Source organism: Protopterus annectens, chromosome 16.part0, assembly GCF_019279795.1.
Source record: "Protopterus annectens isolate FY-2018-M chromosome 16.part0, PAN1.0, whole genome shotgun sequence".
In the NCBI taxonomy this organism is placed as follows: Eukaryota; Metazoa; Chordata; order Ceratodontiformes; family Protopteridae; genus Protopterus; species Protopterus annectens.
In genome coordinates this window covers 43609679-43624117 of record NC_056750.1, presented here as the reverse complement: position 1 = coordinate 43624117, position 14439 = coordinate 43609679, and the positions used below count along the sequence as shown (strand labels likewise).

The 14439-nt window shown below is 38.8% G+C and overlaps 1 protein-coding gene across 3 annotated transcripts in view; it reads left to right on the top strand.

Annotated features, from left to right (window-relative positions):
- POMT1 (protein O-mannosyltransferase 1) overlaps positions 1-14439 on the top strand; it is a 1532857-nt gene that overhangs the window by 1070469 nt on the left and 447949 nt on the right. For all 3 annotated transcript variants that reach the window (XM_044058401.1, XM_044058399.1, XM_044058400.1), the window contains one exon: positions 8149-8241. In XM_044058401.1, coding sequence (XP_043914336.1) covers positions 8149-8241 — 93 coding nt within the window. The remainder of the gene's footprint in view (positions 1-8148; positions 8242-14439) is intronic.

Below are 14439 nucleotides of genomic sequence, written 5' to 3'. Positions count from 1 at the left end.
TTCCTGGAGTCACTATTTAACTGCAGTCTTAAAACAGGCTTTGTGCCAAGTGAATGGAAGACTGCAATGGTAATCCCAGTCTGGGAAACTACAGACCTATTAGTCTGAATAGTTTTATTTCCAAAGCCATGGAATTATCACCAAGGCCAAAGGAAACCTCCAGACAATGGATCCATTCCATTTTGGCTTTGTCAAAGGAAAGTCATGCTTACTGAAACTGGTGAGCTTCTTTGAAAAGATCGTTAAGACAGTGGGTGAGAGGAAAGTGGTGCACACTGCCTACCTGGAGCTGGCTAAAGCATTTGATACAGTACCTCACCTTACAGAACTTGGTATAAACACCTTTATTACACGCTGGATAGCTAGCTAGCTCACAGACTGGGCCCAAGAGGTTTGGATCAGTCAGGCCACCACCACAAAGAGGCCACTGACCAATGGAGTCCCTCTGGGCTCTCTGCTGGACCCACTCCTCTTTGGCATCTACTTCTTAGATGTCGAGGGCAATGTCAAAGGTCTCTGGCTGACCAAGTTTGCAGCTGATTGCAAACTGGAAGCAGCTATTGAATCCTCCCAAGATGCGCACACCTTTCAGAAAGGTATAACACAGACAAATGCTTAGTGCCAAAACCATAGCTTAAAACTGAATACCAAGAAGTGCATTATTGTACCTTTTGGGAAGTTGGCTGCCCTAGGTAAATATTCACCAGTAAAATGTCCCTAAAAGTTGATTCACTTGTAAGGGATCTGGGAACTCGTGTAGATAGTAACCTAACCTTTGACCAATATCCATTCAAGGTAGTAAGAAAAACCTTCTATGTTGCTCAGCTTATAAGTAAGGGCATGCCATCTAGGTCCAGAGAGGTCATCATACCACTGTACTCAGCCCTCATCAGACCCATCATAGAATATAATGATCCGTTTGGTGTGTACTTGACCAGACACATGCAGCAACTGGTACATCCACAAAAGTTCCTTACATACAGAATATTGGGGGTAAACTCAATGTCCTATGCTGATCGCCCCAAAGTCCTGTCTCAGTATCATGCAGACTTCTGAGAGGTGATCTTTGCCTGGACTGCAAGGCATCACTGGACCTTGTTTTGACAAACCTTTTGTACATCTGCAAAACAAAACTGCATCAGTGCTGTTTGATCAAAATACTTAAATTTTGCTTGTGACATAAATAAGACATGTTGGATAGACTGATATGTTTCTGAGAATATTCCCACTCTTTGGAAGAAGCTCCCCATCCATGTGAAGCAGAGTTCCTCTCTGACTGTATTTCAATGCAACTTGAACCAATGGATAGGTAATCAGAAACTCACACCTAGTCTGGTGCCTATGTCTGTGATGGACACAGACAGACAGTAAATCACCCCCTATATAAATTAAATTTGTGGGTTACATTTGGGTTGCATGCTAGGCTTAAGGCCCTAGCAATCATTACCTAGTATACACCTATGAACCTACAGGAGCTCCAGATACAGAATAAAAAAAAAACAGGTAAATTGGGGCGGCAGGATGTAGAGGGTGGAGGATAAAATTATAAGGTTCCTACAGTCTTTGTCTTGGAACCCACTTCCCCCTAAAGCTACATTGCAGGTGTTGCAAGCCCTTTTTAAACCTTTTAAACCTACCTCACTTTAGATTTCTTCATCTTTGCACTTTTCTTGCCTTTGAACAGCTAGTTGAGGCAGTAGTTAAGATTAGTTTGAGTGGAGGTTTAGTGTTATCTTTCTGTCCTGTCCCAGCATCAGCTATGGCAATGCTATTGGTATTTTTGCATATAATAACACTAATTGCTAAGGTGTCAATACGTATTCAGTATTTTTCAGGACTGGCCCCTAACGTCTCAGTGTTACCCTTCTTCACCAAAAGAAAAATATCAAGACCCAATATGGATGCCTGTACTAACCAAGACAGTTGGCATCAGTTTCTGTGGCATTGTACTTACCTCAATTACCCAATGCCACATGTACATATACCTCTGTCAGCTTACTGGACATTGACTGTACCTCCATGTACAGCATTCCTGCTTTCAGTGCCCATTATGATAGCTCTGGACACCATAATGCTGCAGTATTTGCACTCAGATCAGTGCCACAAAAGGTTTCCTCAGCACTGTTAGCATCAGCTGCAATGCAGATGGACTGCAGAGTCTTCAGGCCAATAGCCCATACTGCAACAGTGGAATCTTACCCCTTTCCAGGTCAACTGCAGCCTGTCCTGTAGAGGCATTCCCAAAAAAGTCTTCTCTTTGAAACTGGAACTTCCCCCCAAAAGACCCAGCAGAGCCAGTGAAAAGGAGAAACGTGTAGAATCTCCTCTTGACTCCACAGCAAGTGATCTAAATAATGAGAAAGGGACATATTCCCCAATATCCACTCTTGGACATCCAGGTTTATTGCTGTAGTATTATTTTACTGATTTAGTGTAGTTATTATATTATCTAGACAATTGGAAAAGTATATTGCATTATTAGCTAAGGATTTGTTTTAAATTTAGATTTGATTTCTAAGCAAAGATTTTAGTTATTTACATATTGTTTCTTTTATGTCTGTTTCCTGTATTAGTTTGAATTACCTACATCATAAGTCAGTTTATCCATTACATATTTTCTAGAATGCCTTTTAAGCAATATCAATTTTAGAAAATGTGTGCCAAACATACGGTCTCTTTTTTTTTTACCCAGTAACACTAATAATGATAACAAGGGGTAGACTTTGTAAAAACAGGTCTATATTAGTTTACTGAAAGATATTTTCAGCAAACACTTATTCATTGACACATAATCAGCGAAAATCACTTCCACGATTCATGGAATTTTCCCAAGGCAATGAAGCATTTGCCCCACAGCACACCAGAACCCACAACTAACTAAATCAAAACCCACTCAGGCGGAGGCTGCACCCCACCCACATCCCCCTGCTATATATATCAAATCTGATATTGCACTGCGGTGGGGAAAAGGGCAAAGTTGTGCAGTTGACCAACTTCTTCATTGCCCTAGGAAAATTCTGTGAATTGTGGAAGTGATTTTCGATGGTTGTGTCGATGAATAGGTGTTCCCTGAGAATATCTTTCGGTGAACTAATATAGACCCATAAAAACATTTTCCCCAAAAGAAACATACTTCCCAGAAAACATTAATAAATTAATATTGATTATGAAATTGTTTTTCAGCTTATAAGAAAACAAGGAGAGGCATTCCTATCCCATGAAAATAAAGAGGCACTTGTGTCCAAAGTTTATCTTCATCAAGGATAGTAGTAGTAAGTGACTGTAACTGAATATCAGTGCACAATGTGTACTCCAGCCAGTGTAACAGATTCCAGGATTAGGGTCTAAAATAGCTAACAATTTATTAAATATTATTTTAGAAAACTTGAAATGCCAACTGATCTTGGCTGGACATTTTTGGACATGATTAAAATAAATATTACTACACTGTTAGAGGAACCAGGACTTAACAGTTTCAGCTAAAATTATACAAATGGTCACAGAATTTAAATTTAAAAGATATAATTGAATACGGGGAGATACATATTTTGTTTCCTGTATTAATCTTATGTTTTCTGTAAATAAACCAAAATGCACAATATGTTTATTTCTTTTAACTAATTTTAAGTTTTTTTAATTATAGCTTGCCCAGTATTGGATCATAATGCTTTATTGTTTAAGATAAATTTGAATAACAAAGAAAAAACTTTTCTTGCCATATTCCATCTTATTGTAAGATATCAAAGCACAGTCTAGGTACAAAAAACTTATTTCTACAAGATAGTGATAAAAATGCTTTAGGATTCTTTAAAGGTATGCAGGAAAATATCCATTTTGGTATATATCAGTCAAACATATATGCAAAGTTTTAAAAACTCAGATTAGTAATAGTGATAAAAATGCTTTAGGATTCTTTAAAGGTATGCAGGAAAATATCCATTTTGGTATATATCAGTCAAACATATATGCAAAGTTTTAAAAACTCAGATTAGTAATGGGTTAGAAGCAGATACTGAAGAACTCAATTTTAAACTTTGCTTTGATAACATAAGAATGCAGGAAACAGCTTAAATGAACAAAATAGTTTTATTAATCATAACATGAATGTAAGCATTAAATAAATGATAGTATTAATTATTATTTGAAATATATAAAATGATGGAAATTAATGAAAAATGTAAAAGACATTAAAGCTGTTGGACTGGATAGGCCACTCATAGCAATATATAACTCATTCCTGCAAAACATTCAGCTAATTTTTCATAATGTATTTAACATAGATGGTCAAAAAAAGGTCTTCCCTGGAAGTACTCTGTTATGATGCCATCTTTAAAAAGAAGAAAATGATCCCACAAATTGTAGTTTATACAGACCAGTATCTTTACTGAATATTGGTCATAAGGTTTTTATGCCCGTGGTAGCAGGTGGAATGAAAGTAAAGATAATATTTCTCTTTGCAGCAGTTATGTTAATAAAATCATTTTGCTGTATTATTACCATCTCTGAAAAGAGTGCAACTGGTTTCTCAAATATGCACACTCTTGTAGTGTTTAAAGTTTACTGCTCAATGAAATGCTACTTCAGGTCTAAAGAATTAATTTAGACTCCCCCAGAGGTATGTATCTATGATAACAGAAGATATTTTATTCAGATTGCAGAAAAAAAAAACATTTTCTGACTGAGTAAGAGTGTTAATTAGTTACTGCCTTGATTCGGGATTGTGCTCAGGGGAACTGCATTCCTCAGATAGAGCTCTAGCTGATATCTGTCTGCCTGACAAAGTGTGCAGCTCTTATAGGTTCATAGGTTTATACTAGGCTATCTGCCCTAAGGCATTTATAAGCCTAGCCCAAAGTTTTGTGGCTTACGCCACCCCTTATATGAAAAAATACTGTACCCATTAGTTTGTTGTGCCTCTGTCCAGCAGTGACACAGAGATGATTCCCGGGGTAAACCTACGATCTCCCATCCACAGGTCAAGATTTCTCTTGAACAGAGCCAGCGAGGTGCTCTGCCTCACATGGACCGGGATTTTATTCCACAGCATAGGGAGTCTCTGAGTGATAAATCTATCCCTCCAGCATGTCCTATTTATATCCGTGCTAAGGTTTAAGTCGCTTGCTCTAGTGGTTTTGGTGGATTTGGATTTTTTGAGGTGGAGCATGTCCATTAATTCCGGGTTGGACATGGCCTTGTATGTCAGGCACATGTCACCTTTGAGCAGACGGTATGCGACTGAATAGAGCTGGAGTTTCTTTAATCTGGCAGCATATGACTTCTTTGGCTTCTATATCACTGGTTGTTAGAATTCTGAAGATTTTTTTTCCTGATAGTGATTCGACCCCAAAGCATTCTTGTTTATACCATATGTGTATCTAAACCCATGTATCTTTATGCAAGTTGAACGTTGTTTATATATTTAAATTTACATGGCACAATGTTTACTTTTATTTTAAATGAATGTTTTTATCATGCAGACACACATGCTTGTGGCTTATAGTTTATGTTATTGGACTAATGTAAAGTGAAATGCTGGCCTCTGCCTTTTTAAGATATAATGCTGAGGTTGAGGATACCATAGAAATATGTAATGATTGAACTATTTTAAGAGCAAGCTGATATTAATCCATCCTGAAAACTATTGTATGTGTTTACATGCAAAGTAGGTTTGCATAATATTCAATTATTTTTGTTAAGATTGCATCAGAAGGCCTTAGGCTCATTCTGAGGTGGGCATAATCTTAGCGAGCCAGTGATTAAAATCTTTTATCTGAAGCTCTACATAGTAAAGCTTTTTTGGATATGGCAAGTATTTGCTCTTATCCTGGATATTGATGCCAGTTTATGCTCTTAAGGCAAGTTATCCATCGTATATTGTTTTGTGATAAGTGATGTGTTTTTTCAGACTGTAGGCCCAGATCAGCACATATGAGATTCTATGAGACTGATGTCACTGTTGTGGATTTGAAATATGTATTGTGACAAGTAGTGTTTTTGGTGATAACTACAAAAAAAAAAAAACACAACTTAAATGTGAAAAAAATCAAAGCCTCCTATTTTAAAAGAAGTCATTGTTGTCATATTTTTTTTGAGAAAATAAATAACTGTAATAAAATGTGTTCTATGCTGCATATCCTTGTGGCTAGATTTAGGTCACCATCCCGATAAATGTAATGTCAGCATGTTGTATTTTGAAATATTAATTTCTGTTCCTCTTTAATTTGTCACATCTTTATTTTATCAGTAAATTAAACATCATATTATTTCCCATATTGACAGATATGGAATCATATGTAGTTATTGTAAGTACTTATCTCTGTCTTATATTTTTATTTCTTTTTACTTCCTTCCCTTTGTAAATAGTTTTTCTCATTCCCACCATCCTAATGTATCGTTAGCCTGTTTGTATTAATTAGAGTTTGTCAATATTTGTTGGTTTCTACTAGATGTTACTGATATGTTGCATTGTAGTCTTGTATTAAATTGTTATTAAAAAGTATGAGGAAAGAAAGAGAAGAAAGCAGTGTTGTGTTTGTTTTAGTACTTTAATACACTTCAACATGTTTAAGTTTTATTAAAAACTCTGAGGAAAGAAAGAGAAGAAAGCAGTGTTGTGTTTGTTTTAGTACTTTAATACACTTCAACATGTTTAAGTTTTATTAAAAACTCTGAGGAAAGAAAGAGACAAAAGCAGTATCGTGTTTGTTTTAGTACTTTAATACACTTCAACATATTTAAATTTTATTAAAAACTCAGAGGAAAGAAAGAGACAAAAGCAGTGTTGTGTTTGTTTTAGTACTTTAATACTCTTCAACATGTTTAAGTTTTATTAAAAACTCTGAGTAAATAAAGAGAAGAAACAGTGTTGTGTTTGTTTTAGTACTTTAATACACTTCAAAATGTTTAAGTTTTATTAAAAACTCTGAGGAAAGAAAGAGAAGAAAGCAGTGTTGTGTTTGTTTTAGTACTTTAATACACTTCAACATGTTTATGCTCAGTGCATTCTTTTTTATTCCAGGTATGCTTTACTTTTTAATCTTGATTTTATTTTTCTAGCTAAGGCATGTTTTCATTTGGACATTTTCTGTCTTATATTCACTTTCCTGATTGATTTCAGGTTCCAAAATATTCTGCAGTATATTTATTGAAAGGAGATGATACACCCCTGTCTTCATGTAGTATGAAAGACCAATGTTGTCATTCTCCCTGGGATTCACGAATGTAGGGTGAAGGTACATAGCTGCATCTAGTTCCCCATGTTCTATACACCACCAGTATCAAACCATGAGTTATAGATCTAACATGTGGTAGTCGAAGGAGATGCACAATTGCATTCCCAGTTTCTTGAACGTGCTCGGGAGCACCTGGAATGCTAATGTGCCGTAGGCAGGAATGCCCAGCAGCATTTTGTAGCCTGACAGCACTACACAGTGCTACTAAGACTAATGATTTCTACCTTACCAACTAGCTACAGTAGCTAAGATAAGATGTGTTGTACAGTAATCCGCTGCCTTCCCCACTAGTACTTTGTGCTACTGATACAAATGGCTGTGAGTTGCAACAAAATTGACAGACATTATGCATGTCAGCGGCACTTGGGTCATTATGATGTGAGCTTATTGTGATAAGGAGATCTGGTGCTCTCCAAGCTCACCAGCATTCCTCTGTGGGAGTATAACTAGATAGTGGGTTATAGCAGGTTTTCCTGCACTGTAGAGGACTCAGTTTTGTATAGGGGTGTCATTTTTTTACACCTTAGTATGCAGCATAGTACTGCCTGTTGAGCAGCATATTAGCAGGGATGAGGAAATGCTGTGGCCACAATAGTTTTATACCTTGTGAATTGCATGGGGTAGATTCATTTGTATATGTGACTCTGCTTGGGATACTTTAATTGTACAATGGAGCAAGACCCTGTGCATGGTCTTGCACCACTGAGGAAATTATAGTTTTTTTTTTTTTAATTGGAAATACCTTTGTATGCTATACATACAAAGCCCTGCGTGGCCATGGGCCTCATTTATAAATAGACTGTTTTGAGTTGCATATCTGGTCAGGAGTGTGCTTTTTCACATTATAATAAATTCATCATTAGTATTTTGAGTTACAAATGCTTGATTTACCATTTGTGTTCTGTGATCGTTTCAGGAAATTATGAATCGAGAGTCTGAAAAAGAAGTGTGGAAAACCATTTTGTCTGAAGTACGCTTTGTGCATGTAAACACATCAGCTGTTTTGAAGGTAGGTATGATTTTATAGCCTGCAGCACCAGATGATCTGATGTAGAAGTAAACTGACTCCATTAAAATGTAGTCCGATATTACTTTTGTTTTGTTTTAAAGGAAGGTAGATCATAGGTGGTAGCTCGGGAAAGAGTAATGTCATAATGGCTAGCATTTTCATGTGACTTGGGCACTAGGACACCTGTTGTAAAATAACTTTTCTGAGCTAACATTGTATCCAAATGTTTCGTCTAAAGCCTGTACAGGAAATATTTTGTAAAAGTATGTTTTTCTATTGTGCATTGTGCCTCACTTCCCTGTATAAAGGTGCATTTATTTGTTATCATCAGTGCTGTTTACTGCAGCTCAAGCCTGGCAGTCACTGTCCTCCCAAGGCCCGATTTGTCTGCTAAACAGACATTTTGATTATTTAAGATTATTGCCATTGGCCAGATAGCCTGTTCCCTGTGACTTGTATCCAAATAGAGCTGCACAGTGGGTTGTCTGAAATTAGAAAATACTCACATCTGGTATCAGGAGTCTTCCTTAGTGAGTAGATGTTTAGGCTTTTCTCTTCTGTAGTCTTTTTTTTTAAACCCCATGGCTAAGGGGGTCATGCACCACCACCAGAAAATGCCAAGATTCTGTGCAGTAGACTAGGATTGTGTGTTTATCCTGTTTCTGGATGTTCTTTTTTGATGACCCCTTTATTAATATCTGCGAAAAAGTTCCCTCATTCAAAAAGTCTAAGCCATTCCAAGATTACACGATAAAGATATTTTTTATTGGTTAGTAAAGTTAAACATTCTGAAATTTTTGGGACAACTTGTATATTTTGAGCTGTGGATGCCATGATCAGTAGCAAAAGAAGAGTTTGGCTTGAGACTTCTGACTCTGGGCAAAAAAAGTTAAACTGTCTATGTTTAGGATAGTGATGGCTTGGACTCTATGCTTATTCTTGGAAGCCCAGGGAAACCATGCTAACCCAAAGATTACAAATCAGTAGGATACATAAAACACTGGTTAAATTTCATACTACAGGACCTCACTAATTTAGGAGATCGGCTAGCATGTTCCCTGTGAGTTGTGTACATGAAGTGGTATATGTGGGACTTGGAGAGTATCATTTTACTGGAGCAGTGGGCCAGCTTGAAAAATAATCTCAGATGTGCAGTTGTTTCCCATACATACAGATTTGTGTTTTGGAGGGCAGTATCTGCATATAACAAGTATAAGGCAAATATTTTAGGGGATTGGCACCATGTCATTGGAACTTTTTCATCACTCTTGCAATTTCGGGACGAATTGAGATAATTTTTGGAACAATTATGCTCAATCAGATTGACAGTAAAATATCCCTTATTAATAATATCAATATTTGAGGATGAGGGCTGGACTAATCTTATTTGTAAAGACCCTGCTATTATTGCTGAGGAAATGTGTAATCAGAAAATGGAAATGCAGTTCTCCCACTGTGAAGTCTGATCTTATGGCTTTAATAAATGAGCTATGTAGAGCATAACATAAAGTGCCAGTGATCAAGATATGAGATAGATTGGGGAGCAAGGGGCACCTTTCCATATAACTTTTCAAGTAGAAATCTAAATCAAAAGGGATCAAATGCGATCTGGACCTCAGCACAGGGGATAAGCTGATGGAACCTTTCAATCTTTGGAAGTTTAGGTGCTATCAGCTGGGAACTGCTGGAGCTAATCTGGAAGGGGTAAGGTCTGGCACAAGCTGGTTAGTTTTTCTATCATGCTGTCAATATACATATAAATAGTTAATATTTGTTTATTTGTTGATTCTGTTCAAGTTAATTAAGCCTTTATTAATTGCATAAATACCTCAACAAACTTTCCAATCTGTGGAACATGTTCACAAAAACAATGTTTGTAACTGTTCATTAAAATGAAAATGTTACAAGAATATTAATTTTATGAGTGTTTATGGAAGAGCTCTTGGATCATGTGGCCCAGGCAGGTATGACCCTAGCCCTTAGTAGCATCCTGCCTTCACAAAGAATGATACCACAGTATAAGAACAAAATGATTGACTTCAACAATTGGCTAAGCTTCTGGTGTCATTCAAAGGGGATCCAGTGTCTGTCTGCGTGGGATGACATGATCGACAGACCACGATGCTTTGCCAGAGATGGTCTGCACCTGTTGCCCCTGGGATTCAGGTTACAGACTAAGGCACTTGCCACCCCTATAGTGCCTTTTTAGGCAAAGTTCAAAGGACCAAACCACCACCATAACAGGTGCAAGCATGCAAAATCTGAAGGTAATGCTACTGAGTGCTAGAAGTCTAAACTCCAAAATGCACTCTCTCGAGGTACTCCTAAAAATGGAGAACATTGATATCTGTGCAGTAACTGAAACCTGGTTCAAGGCTCCAGAGAGCACCCTTGCAATACCAGGCTACAACTCTTACCACATTTTCGGCCACCAAACCAGGACCGAAACACTAAAGGTGGAGGAGTGTCCATATTCACCAAGGATATCCACACCACCAGGCTAGTTGCCCAACACAATGCATCTGAAATTCTCCAGGTGCAACTAACACTAGGTAAGACTGCAGTCCAAATTACAGATCCCCCACCATGCCCCAAGATTCTTACTACACCTTTCTAAACATACTGGAGAATATTAAGATGCAACCAAACACCGTAATACTAGGTGATTTCAATTACCCTGCCATTAACTGGAAAAACTACTAGTGTACCAACACCTTTGCCAAACGGTTCTTGGAATGCATACATTCCAATGTCCTGGATCAACTAATCCATAGTCCACCAGGGCCTCCAATATCCTAGACCTATTACCAACATGGGAAATTGATGCTCCACACCTATGGTCACCCCCTCATTGGTCAGGTCTGACCATAAGCTAATCACCTGGACATCCACATCCCTCCCCCACCCCCCAGTAAGGAAACCTCCATAAATAAACTTCTCCAAAGCCAACTTCATGCAACTCAAGTCAGAACTGACAAACTTCATGACACCCATGCAGACGGGAACTGAAAGTTCGACTGCTGAATCCTACACTAAGGCACTGTACAAGCACATCCACTCGTGCATGAATCGTGCCATCCCAAATAAAACCAAGACGCTCTCCCCAGAAAAAAGGAAGCCGATCTGGTGGTCCCGTGCCATAAACAAACTTTACAACAAAAGGGAGAAACTGTTGCAGAAAAGAGGAAAATCCCAGGATGCAAAAAACTCCCTTACCAGCCTCAGTAAGAAGCTGAGATCCCTCATAAAATCCTTCAAAGCTAGTTACTAAAATAAAATTCCCAACGATTCCAAAAACAACCACAAGGCATCCATAGCTATGTCACGAATCTAAATGGCAATGCTCAGATCTGCAGTGAGCTACAACAGAATGGCATTAAATATACTGATCTCAGGGATATTGCCAATATCCTAGCAGATCGATTCAGTGCCATCTTCACCCCCATCTCACCCCCTAAAGGGCCCATCTCGATACCGAAAGATTGCCAAATTCCAGTAGTAATGGACACACAGGTAACAACCGCACTCTCCAAAGCTAAGAATACAGCATCCATGGGACCAGACAACATCCCGGGCTGTGTACTACATGAACTACAAAATGAGTTGGCACCTCACCTAAGTGTCACGTTTAATTATAGCCTCACCTCAGGCTTCATGCCCACTGAGTGGCGCACAGCTACAGTTATCCCACTCCACAAGGGGAGATCCACCTTGGATCCTGGGGACTACCACCCCATTAGTCTGACGAGCCTGATCTGCAAGGCCATGAAATGTATTATCATGGAACTTATAAACAAGACATTGGCAACCTTCAAACACTGGACCCCCCCCCTCTCAGTTTGGGTTTCTGAAGGGTCGATTCTTGTCTCCTGAACCTGATTGACGTCTTTTAATTAGTCTCCAGAGCTGTGGACGAGGGTAAGGTAGTCCACACAGCCTATCTGGACCTCGCCAAGGCCTTCAACACCATCCTTTACTCTGGAATCATAGATAAAGTTACTAAACTGGGCATTAATCCCTACGTCACTTGATGGGTTGCCAACTGGCTTACTGACAGAACCCAGGCTGTAAAAGCAGCCGACTCTAAATCCAGCTCCAGACAAGTGGAGTACCTCACGGTTCAGTCCTGGGACCACTCTTGTTTGGCATCTACTTCTCTGAAGAATGGGCCAACACTAAGGGACTCTGGCTAACAAAGTTTGCAGATGACTGCAAACTGGGAGCCATTACTGAATCCCCAAATGATGTGGATATTCTAAAAAAGGGCCTTACAGAAAGAGATGCTTGGTGCCAGCGCCATGGGCTCAAGCTCAATGCCAAGAAATGTATAGTTATCCCCTTTGGGGAAAAAACATGTACCTGTGAATTACAGCATAGACGGCAGTACGCTAAACACCGAAAGTGTGATAAGAGACTTAGGGACACAGGTGGACAGTGGTCTCACCTTCGATAACCACATCACCGCAACAGTCAGGAAATCCTTCTATGCGGCACACCTCATCACTAAGGGCTTTTCATCCAGAAAAAAGGAGGTCATTGTCCCACTGTACTCATCCCTCATTAGACCCATTATAGAATACAACGGCCCATTTAGTATGTACCTCTCAAGACATCTGCAACAACTGGAAAGGCCTCAGAAATAGCTCACTAAAAGAATCACAGGCCTAAAGCAAATGCCCTATGCTGACCATCTAAAAAAACTCCAGCTATACTCTGTCACATATCGTCTACTCAGAGGCGATCTCTGCTTAATATACAAGGCCATGTCAAACCCAGAGCTGTTGGACATGCTACACTTAAAGAAATCCCAATCCCTCAGATCCACATGTTCCAGGGATCTAAACCTTGTCATCACAATGAACAAAACATGCTAGAGGGATAGGTTCATGACCCAGAGACTCCGCAATAGACTGCCCATACATCTGCCCATACATGTCAAGCAGAGCGCCTCTTTGGCCTTCTTCAAAAGGAACCTTGACGATTGGATGGGAAATGGGAAATTTACCCCGGGGATCACGTCAGTCGCCCTGCTAGACAGGGGTCCAGGGAAGTAAATATTGTGGGAAGAAATAGCCAGGGAATTGTTATGGCTAGCCTTGTATAGGCCCTAGGGCCGATAGCCTAGTACCAAGGTATGAACCTATACATACATACACACACACACACACACATTTCTATCTATATAGGTCTACTTATAAATTTCAAAGTTTCAAAACTTCAAATTTCTTATGGTCAAGACCATAAGATCGAAATTTTGAAACTTCCAAATGTAAATAAAAAATAAAAACAAAAAAACTTTTTTTTTTTTTTTTACATTTTTGCAGGGGATAAGCCCCCCTGCACCCTTCACACCCCCACTAATTAAATATATCAACTTCAAGAGCACACTGCAGTGAGGAAAATGGTAAATATACCATTCCACGCTGTATGGTGATCTCCATTTAAACGTTTTGAAGTTTCAAAACTTCGATCTTATGGCCTCGCCCATAAGAAATTCAAAGTTTTTAAACTTCATAATTTAAACGTAAATCCATATGTATGTATATAGACATATATATAAATATATATATATATATATATATGTATATATATGTATAGACATAGATATTCCGAGCCGACGGAAAACAGTACTCAAGCCGCTGAATCACTTACAAATGCCTTCTACCAGCACCTGCAGGACTGCATGGATAAGGCAATCCCAAGCAAAACAAAGACTCTTTGTACCAAAGGCAAGCGTCCACTCTGGTGGACCCCAGCCATAAACAAACTCTACAACAAAAGGAGGAAGCTACTACAAGATAGAGCAAAATCCTTAAAAGGTAAGACACCCTTGATCACTATCAGTAAAAAACTAAGAGCTCTCATAAAATCATCCAAAGCAAATTTTGAGAGAAAAATAGCTAAAGACTCAAAAGACAATCATAAGGCCTTCTTTAGCTATAAGTTAGAAACCTGGGAGGAAACTCCCAGATATGCTCAGAACTAGTTCAAAATGATGTGAAGATTACTGATCCTACAGACATTGCCAACATACTGGCTGACAGGTTCAGTGCAAACTTCTCCCCTCCCCCAAAAGGAGAGATATCTATACCAAGTGATTGCAGCCCCCAAACATCTCCAACGCCCAAGTGAGAACTGCTCTCCAAAGCAAAAACACAGCATCCATGGGACCTGACGGTGTCCCCGGCTGTGTGCTCC